This window comes from Lichenostomus cassidix, chromosome 3 (assembly GCF_008360975.1).
Source record: "Lichenostomus cassidix isolate B80296 chromosome 3, HeHo_3.0, whole genome shotgun sequence".
Lineage (NCBI taxonomy): Eukaryota > Metazoa > Chordata > Aves > Passeriformes > Meliphagidae > Lichenostomus > Lichenostomus cassidix.
This window is the reverse complement of record NC_139483.1, coordinates 38689939-38703938: the sequence shown is the minus strand read 5'-3', so window position 1 is coordinate 38703938 and position 14000 is coordinate 38689939. Positions and strand designations below refer to the sequence as shown.

The 14000-nt window shown below is 38.7% G+C and overlaps 1 protein-coding gene across 3 annotated transcripts in view; it reads right to left on the bottom strand.

Annotated features, from left to right (window-relative positions):
* LOC146439499 (uncharacterized) overlaps nucleotides 1-14000 on the bottom strand; it is a 31193-nt gene that overhangs the window by 2194 nt on the left and 14999 nt on the right. For all 3 annotated transcript variants that reach the window (XM_085055355.1, XM_085055357.1, XM_085055356.1), the window contains exons 10-19: nucleotides 11642-11807; nucleotides 9206-9421; nucleotides 7784-7930; nucleotides 5538-5696; nucleotides 4626-4740; nucleotides 4082-4188; nucleotides 2717-2815; nucleotides 1709-1849; nucleotides 944-1028; nucleotides 452-572 (exon numbers count right to left, since the gene is read on the bottom strand). In XM_085055355.1, coding sequence (XP_084911481.1) covers nucleotides 452-572; nucleotides 944-1028; nucleotides 1709-1849; nucleotides 2717-2815; nucleotides 4082-4188; nucleotides 4626-4740; nucleotides 5538-5696; nucleotides 7784-7930; nucleotides 9206-9421; nucleotides 11642-11807 — 1356 coding nt within the window. The remainder of the gene's footprint in view (nucleotides 1-451; nucleotides 573-943; nucleotides 1029-1708; nucleotides 1850-2716; nucleotides 2816-4081; nucleotides 4189-4625; nucleotides 4741-5537; nucleotides 5697-7783; nucleotides 7931-9205; nucleotides 9422-11641; nucleotides 11808-14000) is intronic.

Genomic DNA, 14000 nt, shown 5'->3' with positions numbered 1-14000 from the left:
CTTGGTGTTATTAGCACCATGCTCTAACCAACTGAGATAATCTCAGTCCCTGCCCAATATTAGAGAGGGAGCTAAACAACTGGGAAGAGAGCTCAGGAGCCCTCATCCTGAGTTCTTTAGTACCCACATTGTTAACACTGACAACAGGTGATCTCCCAGCAACTCTGGCCAGTGTAAAGTTACATGGAACTAAATGAGGAATATTTCACAGTCCCTTTGCCAGTTGTGAATGGTCACCTATCATTCAAGGTGGAAGTGAATTTTAAGTGCCATATTGTAGCAAGCCCCTTGTAATCTTACAAATCTTTTTTCACGGATATTTCCCAGCTGTGCAAAAATATCCAGTCATCTGGATATTTCCCAGCTATGCAAAACCCAGCCACAGTTCTAAATGTCAGTATCATTGTACCTGTGTCCATTGCCTGGTCCCTATTGTTTACACAGGACTTACTTTTCTACTTTTACTACTGTGCCATCTGGGAAAAAAGTTTCCTTCAGCCCATCACTATAGAGGCATTTCACTGTGTGATCTGGGAACACAATTTCTTGTGTGCCATCAGGATAATGCTTTTCTGTGGAAAAGAAGACATAAAAGGTCTGTCTAGTGTTCTTTTAGGTTGCTTTACAAAGAGTTATATCAGGATTTTTTTTTTTTTTTACATTGTAGTCAGGATAGAAATTATATCCACAATACTGGTAAAGAAATTAAAGAATCACATAGTCAGATAATCAAAATTAGAAGAGCTACTTTACATTCCATTATTGTATTTGCTTAGTAAGAGGAAACTGAGCAGTGAAGTGTTGAAATATACTGAAAGTGAAATACAAAGACATTGTGAAATGGTAAGAAAACACCCAATCTGCTGGAGTCAGAATTCACACCACACTTTCATAATAGAAATAAATCTGCTCATACAGTTCACATTTATGAGCTCTTGCATACCTATCTGATTATTAGGGAACTGCAGCACCTCCAGGCCATCTGGATAAGTGGTGTGAGTTGTCTGTGCATCTGCATAATAATAAATCTGGAAGGAGAGTGAGATGATAGCAGCATTTTCACAATATTTGCATAAGTAGATTCAACCATAACAATGTGCTCAAAAGTAAGCCATCTTAAAAAAGTCATTTCAAGGTCATTTTCTGCATCTGCCATCCCCAAAAGTAGCTTTGTTCACATAGCTATTCCTTCCTCTCATTCACCCTCATTGTTGTGTCTAGATGATGCTACTTTCATCTCTGTAGCGTGCAGGAGAACAGTGTGCACATGGAAATCATCCTCCCATCTCTTTATTTTTGGTCTTGTCCAGGAACTATTAATTTAAAATAAGTCCAGTGCTGCCAAGGCCTCACTTATTTCCACTTTAGCTCACATTATTATTAACAATTTATATTTACATAATGCCAAGAGGGAAGAACCCAAAGTGCTATCTACGCTGCAAATGTATAAAAACCAATCCTTGCTTCAGATGGCTGCCCATGCCCCTTGCCTTGCCAGCTACACATTTGTTCCTTCTTTGCCTGTTACCTTCATGCCTTTCCACTTTTGCCCTTGTAGATGAAGCAGTTGCACTGCTCAGGGTTGTTAAACCTACACCCTTCCTCATCAGTTTCCCTCAGAATTGATAAATCAAGATAAATTATAGGACCTTGTTGGAAAATCAGTTACACATTTTATTGTCTGTAAAGAAAACTAAAAGTTACCCACCACTCTCTGATCTGGCATGATCTTCTTTACATCTCCATTGGAAAAGCTAATAGTTGTCATCCTTTTATCAGCACTGATCTCTTTTTTAGTGCCATCACAGAAAGTGAGGATTCGGCGTCCATCAGAAAACACCTCTTCTACCTTCAAACACACAGAGCATCCAAGTGAAGTCAAAAGAAATGAGCAGCATTGCACTTCCTTCCAATTAAATTGGAGGTTGAAGGAAGTCTTGCTATACCTTTGTATTTCAAAAGTTATCTCTGCAGAACAAGCATTATTTGTGCTTCATTTGTGCATAAAAGAGGCCAAAAGAAATTTTCTTTCCACAAGATGAACTTACTTGTAGCACATGTTCCAAGTTTTCCCTCCACCATTTGGTTTTAAGTGCAAATAAGCAAAATAAGGTGCACAGCCCTGGGGCAATAGGGAAGATAGTAATGTTTTTCTTGACCAACTTTAGTGAATTATTGCCCAGGCTCATTTGATATATGCATGTACACCTTCCACACAGGTCATTTAAGAGACACCTGGTTCTGAATTGTGTAAAGCAAAATGATTGAACTTGATGCATTAACACAGATTGCAGATGTGGTAGGTTATGAACCACTTCTTTCTAAGTAAGCCTGTATGGACATTCAGTACTACAGAATTAATTCTGGCTGCTTGCACAAACCTGAAAATCTGCTTGAGACTTTTTATTGACAGCAGGCAATAATGGTATTAATATGCTCTTCTACAAAAAATACATGAGTCAGAGAAGATTTCATACCCAGCATAGCCTCTGGTTAATCAGTTTTCCTGGTGATAACACAGGAGTTTGGTCTGTTCAGCATATCTCAAATCCCATAATGTAATTAATTTGATTAAGTCCAAAGAAGAAGACAACCAGAAGATGCACTACAGCTTTGTCATATGATTCCAATTTTATCAGAATTTCCACCAAAAGGGAATGTCTCCCAAACAAACAAAAACCAAAAAAACCCAAAAAACAATCTCATTTTCTCTCACCTTTCCATCATAATACTCTATTTTTTCCTGCACCTCTTCCTTATGCTTTCTTCTCTCTTGATGTAATGTTGACCTTCTAGATAACATTGATTTTGGAGGCTACATTATGAAAACATCAAAGTCATTGTTTTATAAAGAGGAATGTTTTAAAAATGTTTTCATTAACTTTAAACAACGGTGCAAAAAACTTATTTATTTTCACACACAGAGGAAAGATTCCCTTCTTTCTGGTATTGCCTTGTATTTGAATTGAATTTTCACATTTTATTTGTAACTAGAAATGTTGCACATTACATCCAGTTATCTTTAGCTGACAAAGCAAAAGATAGCAAAAAGGACATTCCAAAATGAGCTAACAAGAGCACATTCTGGCAAAACTATGCTGTACGAAATGGAGAGAACAAACACAGGAACAGAGAGCAGAACTATCTCTGAATATTGGGTTACTGGTTTATGAAAAAAGGTACTTGTATTAGCTGGAGTCACTCTTCCAAAACAAATTATGTGGCTCTTAGTTGTTAGGTAATGCTATCTACGTAACTGAGGGCTATTCTGGATGTTACAATTCCAGTTTACCATTAACATGAATACTCTTTACAGTCTGGCAGCATAAAGGAGCCTTAAGTCAAGTGACATCTGGCACACAGTATCCAGGCCAGTTACTAGCTAAAGTTAATCACAGTTTGAAGATGTGGTGGATTTTGAGTTATGGGATCCAAAGGAACAGGGAGAACTGCTCCCCACAGGACAATGATATGCTTCAGTAAATAGCTGTAAACACCATGCTCAAAGTTACCAGATCCATCCCTAAAGTTGTGTCTGTGACGCAGCATAGCCTAGGAAGTGGGAATGGAATAATTTCTTTATATCAGTGCATCTTCTCTCTGCTCACAATACGAAATAACAGAGTTGGTGATCATGTGAGAACCAGAATCATGAATAGCTCAAACCTTTGCTTCAGCATCCAAAAAAGCAGAACTGTCCACACATGCTTTGTTGTCATATGCTGTTATGCCATTTCTCGTGTGTGTGGTCACAAAAGCCACTTTATTCTGAGCTCTTAGAAATTTTTCTGTCTTTTTAAGAGCTTCTTCTTCTTGAGCCAAAATTAAAATATTAACTAACAACACAAATCTATTAATGTTCAACTGTTGTGCAGAAATATATTGATAAAGAAATCTAACCTATTATTTGAAAGCCATTGCAATACTATTTTAAAGACTGAATTTATGTAATGGGTAAAGGTAAAAAAATAAAGCCAGGAGAGTGTTGTTCCCAAATGAATTGGAGTTAGCATGCTGTAAATGAAAACTAAGACCACAGACTCAGTGTAACTCTATAAAATAAAGTTACATGTTGAAGTACCTCTGTTTCTTCATTGTTCTTGCAAGGTGCAAAGCTGCAAGTGTCATTGCTGTGGTTATGTGAGAAGGATGTGTCTTCTGAGCTATATGAAAAGGGCAAAGGTGTCCCTGTAAGAAAAATCAAAGAAAAAGGGGTCATTGAAAGCATATGGAAATTGCTGAATAACATTTCAATGCTATCTCAGGCTTTTAAAAGATGCTAGCTCTCAGAGCATTGCAATACATTGCTTCTTATACTGATAATGTTTGCTTACAGCTTGTTCATCCTCCCAAAGGTGCTTTGTCCTGGACCAGGATGAAATTCAGTCCACATCCATTCTCCCACCCCCTAAATTTCTGGGACAACAAACTCAGTGAGTTAGTAGGTGACAGCAAAATCTGCTCTCCCTCTCTTGTAAAATGTAAATTTAACCAATGACAATACTTCTAAGAATCACAGGAGTGTTTTAATGACAACATTTTCTGTGAGTAAAGAGTTGGAAACCAGTGTCTCCAAGTCACTTTCAGACCACTTTAAGCAGGCAGGAAGCTTCCACATATCTTACCTTTTATACTGGAAGATGAGCTGGGATCCTTAAAACAGCCACTCAGATGTGAGGCAGCTCCAGGTGATTTGCTACCATTATCTCTTCCTCCAGTAGGAGAGGGCTGACGCACAATCTGAAGAAAAATGGAGATGCCCTGGCCTACAATCATGCTTCACTTTAACATGGGAGCTATCGGTGACACAGCAAGAGCATAAACCCCTTCTTCCTAGGAGTTTAGCTGTCTGTGTGTGGACTTTGTACAGGTGTCTAACATTGGTTCAGACTGTTGTGGAGAAGGAAGGGAGAATGGAAGAGCTGGAAGAAGCCTCAGACAAGGCTATGCCTCCCCCCCCCCATCCCCCTTCTTGGGAAATACAATTCATCTGGTCCATCGTGGATTGCATTGCAGTAATCTCTGTGCCTGGCCACACACCTCACTGATCCAAATCCCAGCCCTGACCCATGGGATGACTTCCTGTCATGACCCCAGGTCTACCTCATCACTGTGGGCTTTGACAATTGGGATTTTGGTCTGGCCTTTGCTCACACTCCCAGCCTTCCCTCCTCCCTGGCTGGGGCTGTGGGATAGGCACTGCCTGATAGGCTCAATGAGCTGCTGCTGGTGCTCCAAGCCCCTGGGAGACACTGGCCCCTGTGATGCCCCAATGCTTGGTGCATGTGATCACCCCTGAACCTTTTCTGAGCCAACGGGGGCAGGTTTCAAGGCATTCACCCACACTCTGGCCTGCAGGTATCTAAATAGCTCCACGTGTGAACAGTCTTTAAGATAATTTCTGACAAAAAAACCTGCAGTTCTAGGGAAAGAAGACCAAGCAGCAGCCATGTGGGGATCAGGATCCCTATACAGATTCTGAATGATACCATACAAAGAAAATAAAGGCAGTTTAATAGACCTTGCTACTGACTTACTTTGTCTGGTTCAAAAGGTGTCAATCTTCTCTGGTGAATTGTCCTCCTGCCAGTTGGTGTTGTGCTTCTACCAATGGAGCAGTTAGATGGTTTCTTTTCTTGAAGTTCCTTTGTCACTGATCTCAAAGGATCAGCTTTTTGCACAGAGCTATTTGTGGCCTAAAAAGTGTAAAAACATTTGTATTAAGTTAATATAAATATTTCCAAATAGCATTAAAAATCCTCCTTCAATGGGCTCATCATTAAGTGGTTAAAACATTAGGAAAATATTTAAATGTGTGGGCGTACCCACACACACACATTTTATACATAACTGCATTTGGGGTCTTGCTTTGCTTCCCACATTTCTCTGTGTTTGGTCAATGATGCAAGTCAAGGGTAATCCAAGGGGCAGAGTGTGAGGCCAACAGCTGCTGTCAGGTTCTCATCCCTCAGCCCCACCACCCTGCCAACAGCAGGAAAGATAACTCCCTGGGATATCACAACTAAGCTGAGCCTTGTAAAATATATTGCATGACAGTTCATTTTTACTTGCTGGATATCCACCCTTTCTACATTTTGATTTCGTACATCTCCACCAATCAAGGCTGACACAAGACTTGTAGGACCATAAGGGATGTGTGAGCCACAGAAGGGAAACAAGATGCAAACAGTTTCAAACAAGCTATAGCAGTTATTTAGTTAATAAACTAAATTGAACAGTGCCAAGGATTCCTCCATTTCCCTGCTCATCCCATTCCAATGCCTGACAACTCTTCTGTTGCTTGAGGTTATCCTATTCACTTCGATGTGCTCCCATTCACTTTGTTGTGTTCCTATGCTCAGTTTCTCAATTCTGGATTGAAATTGTATGACAGTTTGTTTTATCTATATGCAAAATTCAGAATTATCCAGACTCACAGGATCTGTGAGGGAAAACATCCACCTGCTATCAAAAGAGCTCAAATGCAAAGAAAACATAAGTGAGTCACCATGTTCAGATCTACTGCTATGACACGGATTTCAGGCTTCTGTTTAATGTTTACCTGAGACTTCGATTCTAGATTCAAATAATTGACAGTCTCTCTGTTCACTGTAAAGTTTTTTTGTGCCATCAGATCAGATAAAGAGCATGTGTCTCTGTCAACCCTCTTAGAGTTCACTCAGGACATCTGGGCGCTGTGCCCACCAGTCTAGCTCATGCTTGTGCTGGATTCCAGTTGGACTGGATTCAAAGCTGGCTAGATGGTGAAAGCTCAGATAGCAGTGAGCCCACAAGTCTGCTGTCCTCAGCTTCTCCTTCTCAAAACTGTTGCTGAAGCCACAATTTTATTGCATGTGGCTCTGTGCCATAGGAAAAAATTATCATTATCTCTTTTCATGTCTGGCACCATATAGAATTCACCGAAGTTACTGTCTAGTGACTTTCAAAACACACAGTATCATGCTCACTATAGTGGAACAGTTGCCTCCCTTCTGATCTGACATCTTTTTACATTTTATTTCAGGCCCTATATGGGCAGAGAGCAGGGTGTGGTGGCTAATCGAAGTTTTCCTTTAGCCGATGGAATAATTTCTAGCAGATTGACTGAATTTCAGAGAGACAGTTCACTTGAGCACAGCAAAGATTCCAGCTAAATCTGAGCAAAAGTAGGAAAAGGGACTTGTAATAATCAAGGTGCTCATAAAATGAGCAAGAAATACAAAACCAAGAGAATATTTAAATATCTATATTCTAAGCAGTGAGGGAGGTGTGTTAGAAATGTTGTAAGCTGGCTGTGAAGGAGCAGTCATGAACATACCAGCCAGAAACAAGCATCTCACTTGACGTACTGTGTTAACTTGCCACAGCTTCTAAAAAGCTGAGTGATTTTCTCCCTGAGTTGAACAGAGACATCTGCATACGTTGGCAAGTAAAACCTTCAATGGCAAAATACTAGATCTATGATTTATTGAGGCGAGGTATGGGGATTCCCTGGAAAATCAACCTGTGGAGTAGCAGGAGCAACAAATTCAGAGCATACCTGAAAACAGCAGGCAATTCAGTCAGGTCTAGAAAAGCGGGGGAAAAAAGTCTTTTTCTCCTGCTACTACAAAACCAGAAGAGAAACTACGAGGATATTTATGTGGAATGAGAGCAAAAGCCAACTGCAAGAAAACCTCACCATGCTTATACACAGTTTCATTTGTGGAAATTGCAAACTACATTCTCTAAAATGCATATTTGAGACTGTGGAAAAGTGACAACTGGCAATAGGAATGCATACTTTACTATTCACATCTCTAAGGAAGTGCTTTTGCAAAGATGTCTTCAGCCCCAAGTAAGTGATGCTGCAGCTCTTGTGATTCTCTCTCCACGCACTTTCTTCTGGTTTGGATGAAGATGTTGTCCCTCGCAGAATAGCTTCTGCAACCTAGTGGAGGATTTGTTGTAAAGATGTGATTTTAGGTCACAGCTAATAGAACCAAGCAGCCATGTAACCTTCTGTTGTAAAAAAATTATGATATTTAAACACAATGAATGAAATTCCACATGTTGTTCTGCTAAGGACCAAAACTCCCTAGTATCAGACAAAACTTTGTAGGTGCCATCCTGGCATCTTCATATACAACATCTTAATATTACTCTCATGCAAAAAAAATATTCACTGTCTTGAGTAGTAATTCTACATTATCAAATATCCCATAGCAGTAGAAATTAAACAGAAACCTGGCCTAAAACAGAAGTCAATTAGCTTTTTTTTTATCTTTGCTTATATTGGAAATTTTTTGTATTTTAATTCTGTACCTATGACTAATCTTTTTTTTTTTTCAGACCTTTACAATCTATAAAAGGATGAGTCATGAGAAGGCAGGTTTGGGAAAAGTAGAAGTAAAGTTAAATCTAACTTCAAATTACATTTTCAATGACACTTAATAGTGCCAGGTGAAAAATCTCATTAACAAGTACATTAATATCAAATGAAAAAAGAGACACAAAACTTCTTCACTCCAATAAAGCAAAGGACAGGTAAGTTGGTGGTTTTAACATCTTTTAAAGATACATTTCTAGAAATTAGATTTGAAATTTAGGGAAATGTCTGAGAGCAAATGGCTCAATTTTATTTTCTTCTAGGTTCAGCCATTCTGTGGAAATGTAGGATTCATCTCATCAGACTATATAATCTAGGACAGAATTATTTTTTCTATTTGCCTTGACACCCATGGGATGAAACTGATCCCTCAAAGCACGTGGTTTTCCCCCTTGAATGCACAGGGAAATGAAATGACCCACTCAAACCAAATTTCTTTTTTTTAAATGCTAATCTGAACCATTTAATTTCACTAAGTCTTACTGTTTCCTGTGTAAGAAGTGGGTAACTTTAATTTCCTTTAACTCTCTTGCAAGAAGTTACTCAGTTATATACTAAGGAAACAAGTAAAACCCCAAAAGTATATTAAACAAGCAGAATACTGAATAAAAAAGTTACAAGAGACTCTATAAACCTCTGAATAAACCATTTAGATTTCTGGAGATCAGCAAAGACATTTACATTAGTCAGCTATATTTTCCACCCTGATTGTCCCTCCTGCTCCACCCCAGTGTAACTCCTATCCAGGAGTAAAGGAACAGTATTCACACATGACAGCTCCAAAGAAAAAGCACTGAATTTTTCAGACAGTATTAAGCAGATAATATCTTCCAGTACCGGGGTCTCTGATTTTCGGCCAATGAAATTCACAGCTTTGGGGTCTTTTTCTGCTTTCTGTCTCTGATGTTCTGAAACTCTGAGCTCATCTTGAAGCTCCATGTTCTGCCTGGTCAGCAACTCAACCTGGTCTCTCAGTTTGCTGTAGGCAGCACGCCAGCAGGACTCATTTCTCTTGAACTCCTCCTGCAGTCCAGCAATCTGCTGTTTTAATATCTATCAGTAAAAAAAAAAAAAAAGAAAAAAAAAGAGTGTTCCATGTCATTGCCTGCTCCAAACTAGGCATGCCCACCTTACACATCCAGAAGCAAGCATGGAGCCTTTCCTTCTGCTTAAAACTCTACAGTATTAAGGTATGCAATAAAAAAAGGGACACATTTGAAATTATTTCTTGAAAACACCCATGAAACAACCCCCCCCAAACAATAAGAAAATACTACCCTGAAAATTCCTATATTTAAAACAAGCCAATTGATACAAAATGAGGAGGGAAGTCCGTGGTGAAAAAAATCAGGAAATTCAAACTAATCATGCAAATAATCACCATTAAATGTGAATGCCTCTAGGAAAAAGTTAGAATACAAGGTGTATTTTAATGTCAAAAATGTCAGTTAATCAAATCTTCTTGTGGTGAAAAGGGCACAGGAATAGTTAGATCCTTCTTGCAAACAGTGGAGAATTGCAAAGAAATAATTTGCAATTGAACTGAAAATAAAATTAATGAAATTTGGAGAGGACATTTCCATATACATCTATCTCCATTATTTTTGCTTTTTCCCTTCTTCCCTCATCCATGCTGATGCAAACACTGAGTCTTTTCCTCCAGGGCACTCATGCTGGATACTGCAAACAGAATACTACTGGTGAAGTGGAGTTAGGAATGTGCAGTTTGTTCTGTAGTCAACCAATTGTCATATGCAACCTTTTCTCACTTTCCCTTCACTTGTGCATCTGCCCACTTGTTTCCAAATCACATTCCACTCCTAGCTGTGAGCTGCCTGCTCTGAATTTGGCATATCCTTCAGTCTTCATCCTTTCAAGAAGCAACAGACTTTAGAACCTGGGAATTACAGAGATAAATTACTCTGAAAGTATTTTGGTTTTGTTTTGTGGAAAATTAAATATTTGAACCTGCACTCATTATGTTTTTCAGGTGGGAATGAAAGATTAAGACAATTCTATCAAACTTCATCTCTAGAGCCAGACATAGTCAGGAGACACAATTATTCCCTGGCATAAATTCTAATTTTTTTTTAATCCCAGGTGGAAACGAAGTTGATATTTTAAAATATTGTGCAGAGAGTACATTCAAAATATTTAAAATCAAAATATTACAGTAACCTCATTGAAAGATTTCCTATTTTAATTGTTACCTCTAGAGAAATATGGAACGTAAGCAGAGAAAATATTCACTACGTGTATGGTACAAAAATATGTATCTCAAAAATGTGCAAATGAAAAATAAAGGAAGCATGGAAATTTTGAACAAAGTACTAACTTGCCAGTATTAATTGTTCTGAAACTTTTCTGGTCCTGACACTAATTTAAATTGTCAGTTTGCTGTCAAATATATCAGTTTGGTTTAGACATCCTTTTGCAACAGAACATTGTTCTAGACACTTCTGAGCTTTGTCATTGCCTACTCTTCTATCCTAAAAAAAATATAGCTTTTAGCTGCCCCATCCCTGTTATTGGTTTCACATGGCTTACCATTTTTTCTCTGTTTATCACTGATTCGTTTAGAAAATTGCCCCTTAAGTCATATCATGTCTAGCTGTTTTTAATAGGGATAATAGTCACAGATAATCAGAGATGACTTTATCAGTAAGGAGTCTGAAATAGAGGACTCAAACAGATAGAAGGAACTTAGAAGAAACCATAATAAATGACCCAGGGATGTTATTAGGCAGGTTAGATTGTCAGATACCTAGCTAGATATCATCAAAATACCTCAAAGCCAGAGATTAGAATAGTTTAAAGAAAAGAATTATAACAAATACAAAGCTGAGGGATGAGAATAGAGAATAGTGGCCATTAACTGTGTTCACTTGGCACAATGAGACCTAATATTAACAAGTTGTAAAGTCCACTATGCAGGAGTTGGAAATTTTTCAAGAGACAGCTCAGCTGAGCAAATCAGTACAAGGAAGTATGAGGAGCATGGAAACCCCCCAATTTTTCTTAAGGAATGGAAGTCACAACTTAATTATTTTTCTTACACAAAAAAAAAAAGGGCTGTACGTTTAAAACACAAACCAAAGTAGCACCTTATTAACATCAAAAATCTTCACTGTATATCTAAATGTCCTAAACAAGTGACATGAATAATTTGCCATACGTGGCAAACTGAAAGATTCCGGTAAAAATATAAGATGTCTGTATGGAAGGATATTTAATTATAAAAACTGCATATTTATTCTACAGTAGACAGCTTACTTGAATTTCTTCTGATTTCACATTTTGTCCAGTGACTCTAGCTGTTCCTTTGAATTTGCTCTGGGCAATTTTTTCTTTCTGCAGTGGGTGAGCTTGATCTCTATTGTACTCCAAAGGGTGAATCAGCTCCTGGCTCCTGACAGTCTCAAGCTGGTCTATTTGTGTTCTGTTCATAACATAAACAAAGAGTATGAAGTTGGCATATAAGACTGTAATGAAAGACTGTCTTCAGATATACCTTCTTTGGGCATGATCTTTGCAGGGCTTAGGCATCTCCCTCATATGCTGATACTGCTGGGAGTGGCAACCAGTTATCAGCACTTGACAAAACTGAGGTATTTCCTCACTGGGAATGCTCATGCATGCATTCAGCTGCAAAATTTATTCTATTTAGCAGCTGGAAACAGTTCTAATTGAAATTTTTGACAATATAATGACCATGAACTTAGAGGCTTTTAAACACATTTTCTATTCAGATAGCTAAATTAGGGCAGACCTGCAGAAGGCACAGCTTGTTACCTGTCAGTGGATCTGTGAAGCCCTGCAATCATGCAAGGCTGGGGACTGAGCTGTATTTCCATCAGTGCAGTCATTTCTACAAATCAGATTAGCCATGGACTTGAATGAGACAGGATAAAGCATTTAATTTCCACAGGTAAATACACTCCAAGAATTAAATGTGGGTATTCAGAGGAGATTTTGCCTTTGACTCAATGGCTCAAGACCTGAGTGATCTGTAAGTGCACTTAATACTCAGAAAGAAAGGAAGAGTACAAATCTTTACATATCCTCAAAAAGAGTTTATTTATATGACTATGATCTAACTTCTCAGATAATTTTTATTCTGACATAAAATTATTTGTTAGCTTCCTGTTAACAAATAAAAAGTGAGCCTCCAGCTCCCTTCATGACCTACAGCTACCATCTGTTCTTTACTATTACATGAAAAGCAACATGAGCTACAGGAGACAGCCACGACCTCGTGTTTTCCTCTCAGCAGTGGAGTTTAGCACCTCTGGAGCAAAATGTGAAAGTTCTCACAGATACTAAGAGAAAAACAAACCCTCTATATCCTGCTGCTCTTTATAATTCATTACCTAATTTTGTTGTTGTTGTTTTCTATTCTAAACAAGCTTGACTAATATTCTGGTTAAAAGCATACTAGAGAAAGTCTCGATAATAGTCAATATAAGTATTAATTATCCTCAAATAATCAAATTGAATGAGCAAATAGAGCCCCTGTGTGATTATGTCCAGCCTACCACTCCTCCATATCCAGACCAGTTACTCTGAAATACAATGCACTACAGAAAAAGCAAGATGCAAGATCTATGTATAACATTTTCCACTGAAGACTGAAAGGAACTGTCTCAAGTCAAGGCTAGAAAACAGACCCTCCCCTGAGGAAATGCAATAACCAAGGATACCAGGAGCACTTATGATACTTCTTTGGAGCCTCTGACAAATAGTACAGCTATAAACTACAAATAGGAGCTAGGTGCAGAATGCAGATAGAAAATACATTAAAAGAGGCCAAGCACTTTGCACAAACTGAAATTCTTACTTGCATGCCAGACACACCTCTGCTTGAGGCACATTAAGTCAGGGCTGTCTGTGAGGCAAAAACGTACATGAAGAAAAAGTCTTTTTTCCAAGAAAAGGTTTTTCAGGGAGATGCAGGTGGGAAAAAATAAACTGACAACCAACACACTGGCTGCTGCTGCTGGTCCGGAAAGTGTGCAGATTCCATACTAAAAGGAAATTGTGCATTAAAAATAGCACAGAACCTGCCCTTGTTGAAGGAACAAGCAAATATCCATCACAGAATCCTCTCGCTTATGCCGATGAGCAGCAGAAACTACCTCAGTGCTGCAGCTGTGGAGCCACAGTCTGATGCCTCAAGCACTGCCCAGCCTCTGTTAGGCACCAGATACACACAACATACTCTATGTCCTGGCTGGTTTTACCTTCTTGCTTATATTATTAGTGCCTGCAAAGGTCTGAAAACAAAGTGCTTGGAAACAAGAGAATGGATGGATTTGGGCAGGTTTGGGCATGTCATGCTGCTCTGAAAAGGATTTTCATTGCTTCCAGCAAGTACAAGTTGTCACATGGCACAAGTGAACTGCTATCAGTGGGCAGTCATCTTGTGTTCCTAACAGGGTTGCTGACTCAAAAAATACAGAGCAGATTCTCAGATTGCATAAATCAGCACAGGTCCAACACAGCCAGGGAGGATGAGCTGCCTTTTGCAATTAGTTTTAGCTCATAAATAGAGAAAGTGAGTGGAAAGATGTGCACATTATACTGGGCAGGCATTTTTGGATAAACATCTGTGTGGAAATGCTAGGGGCTACTG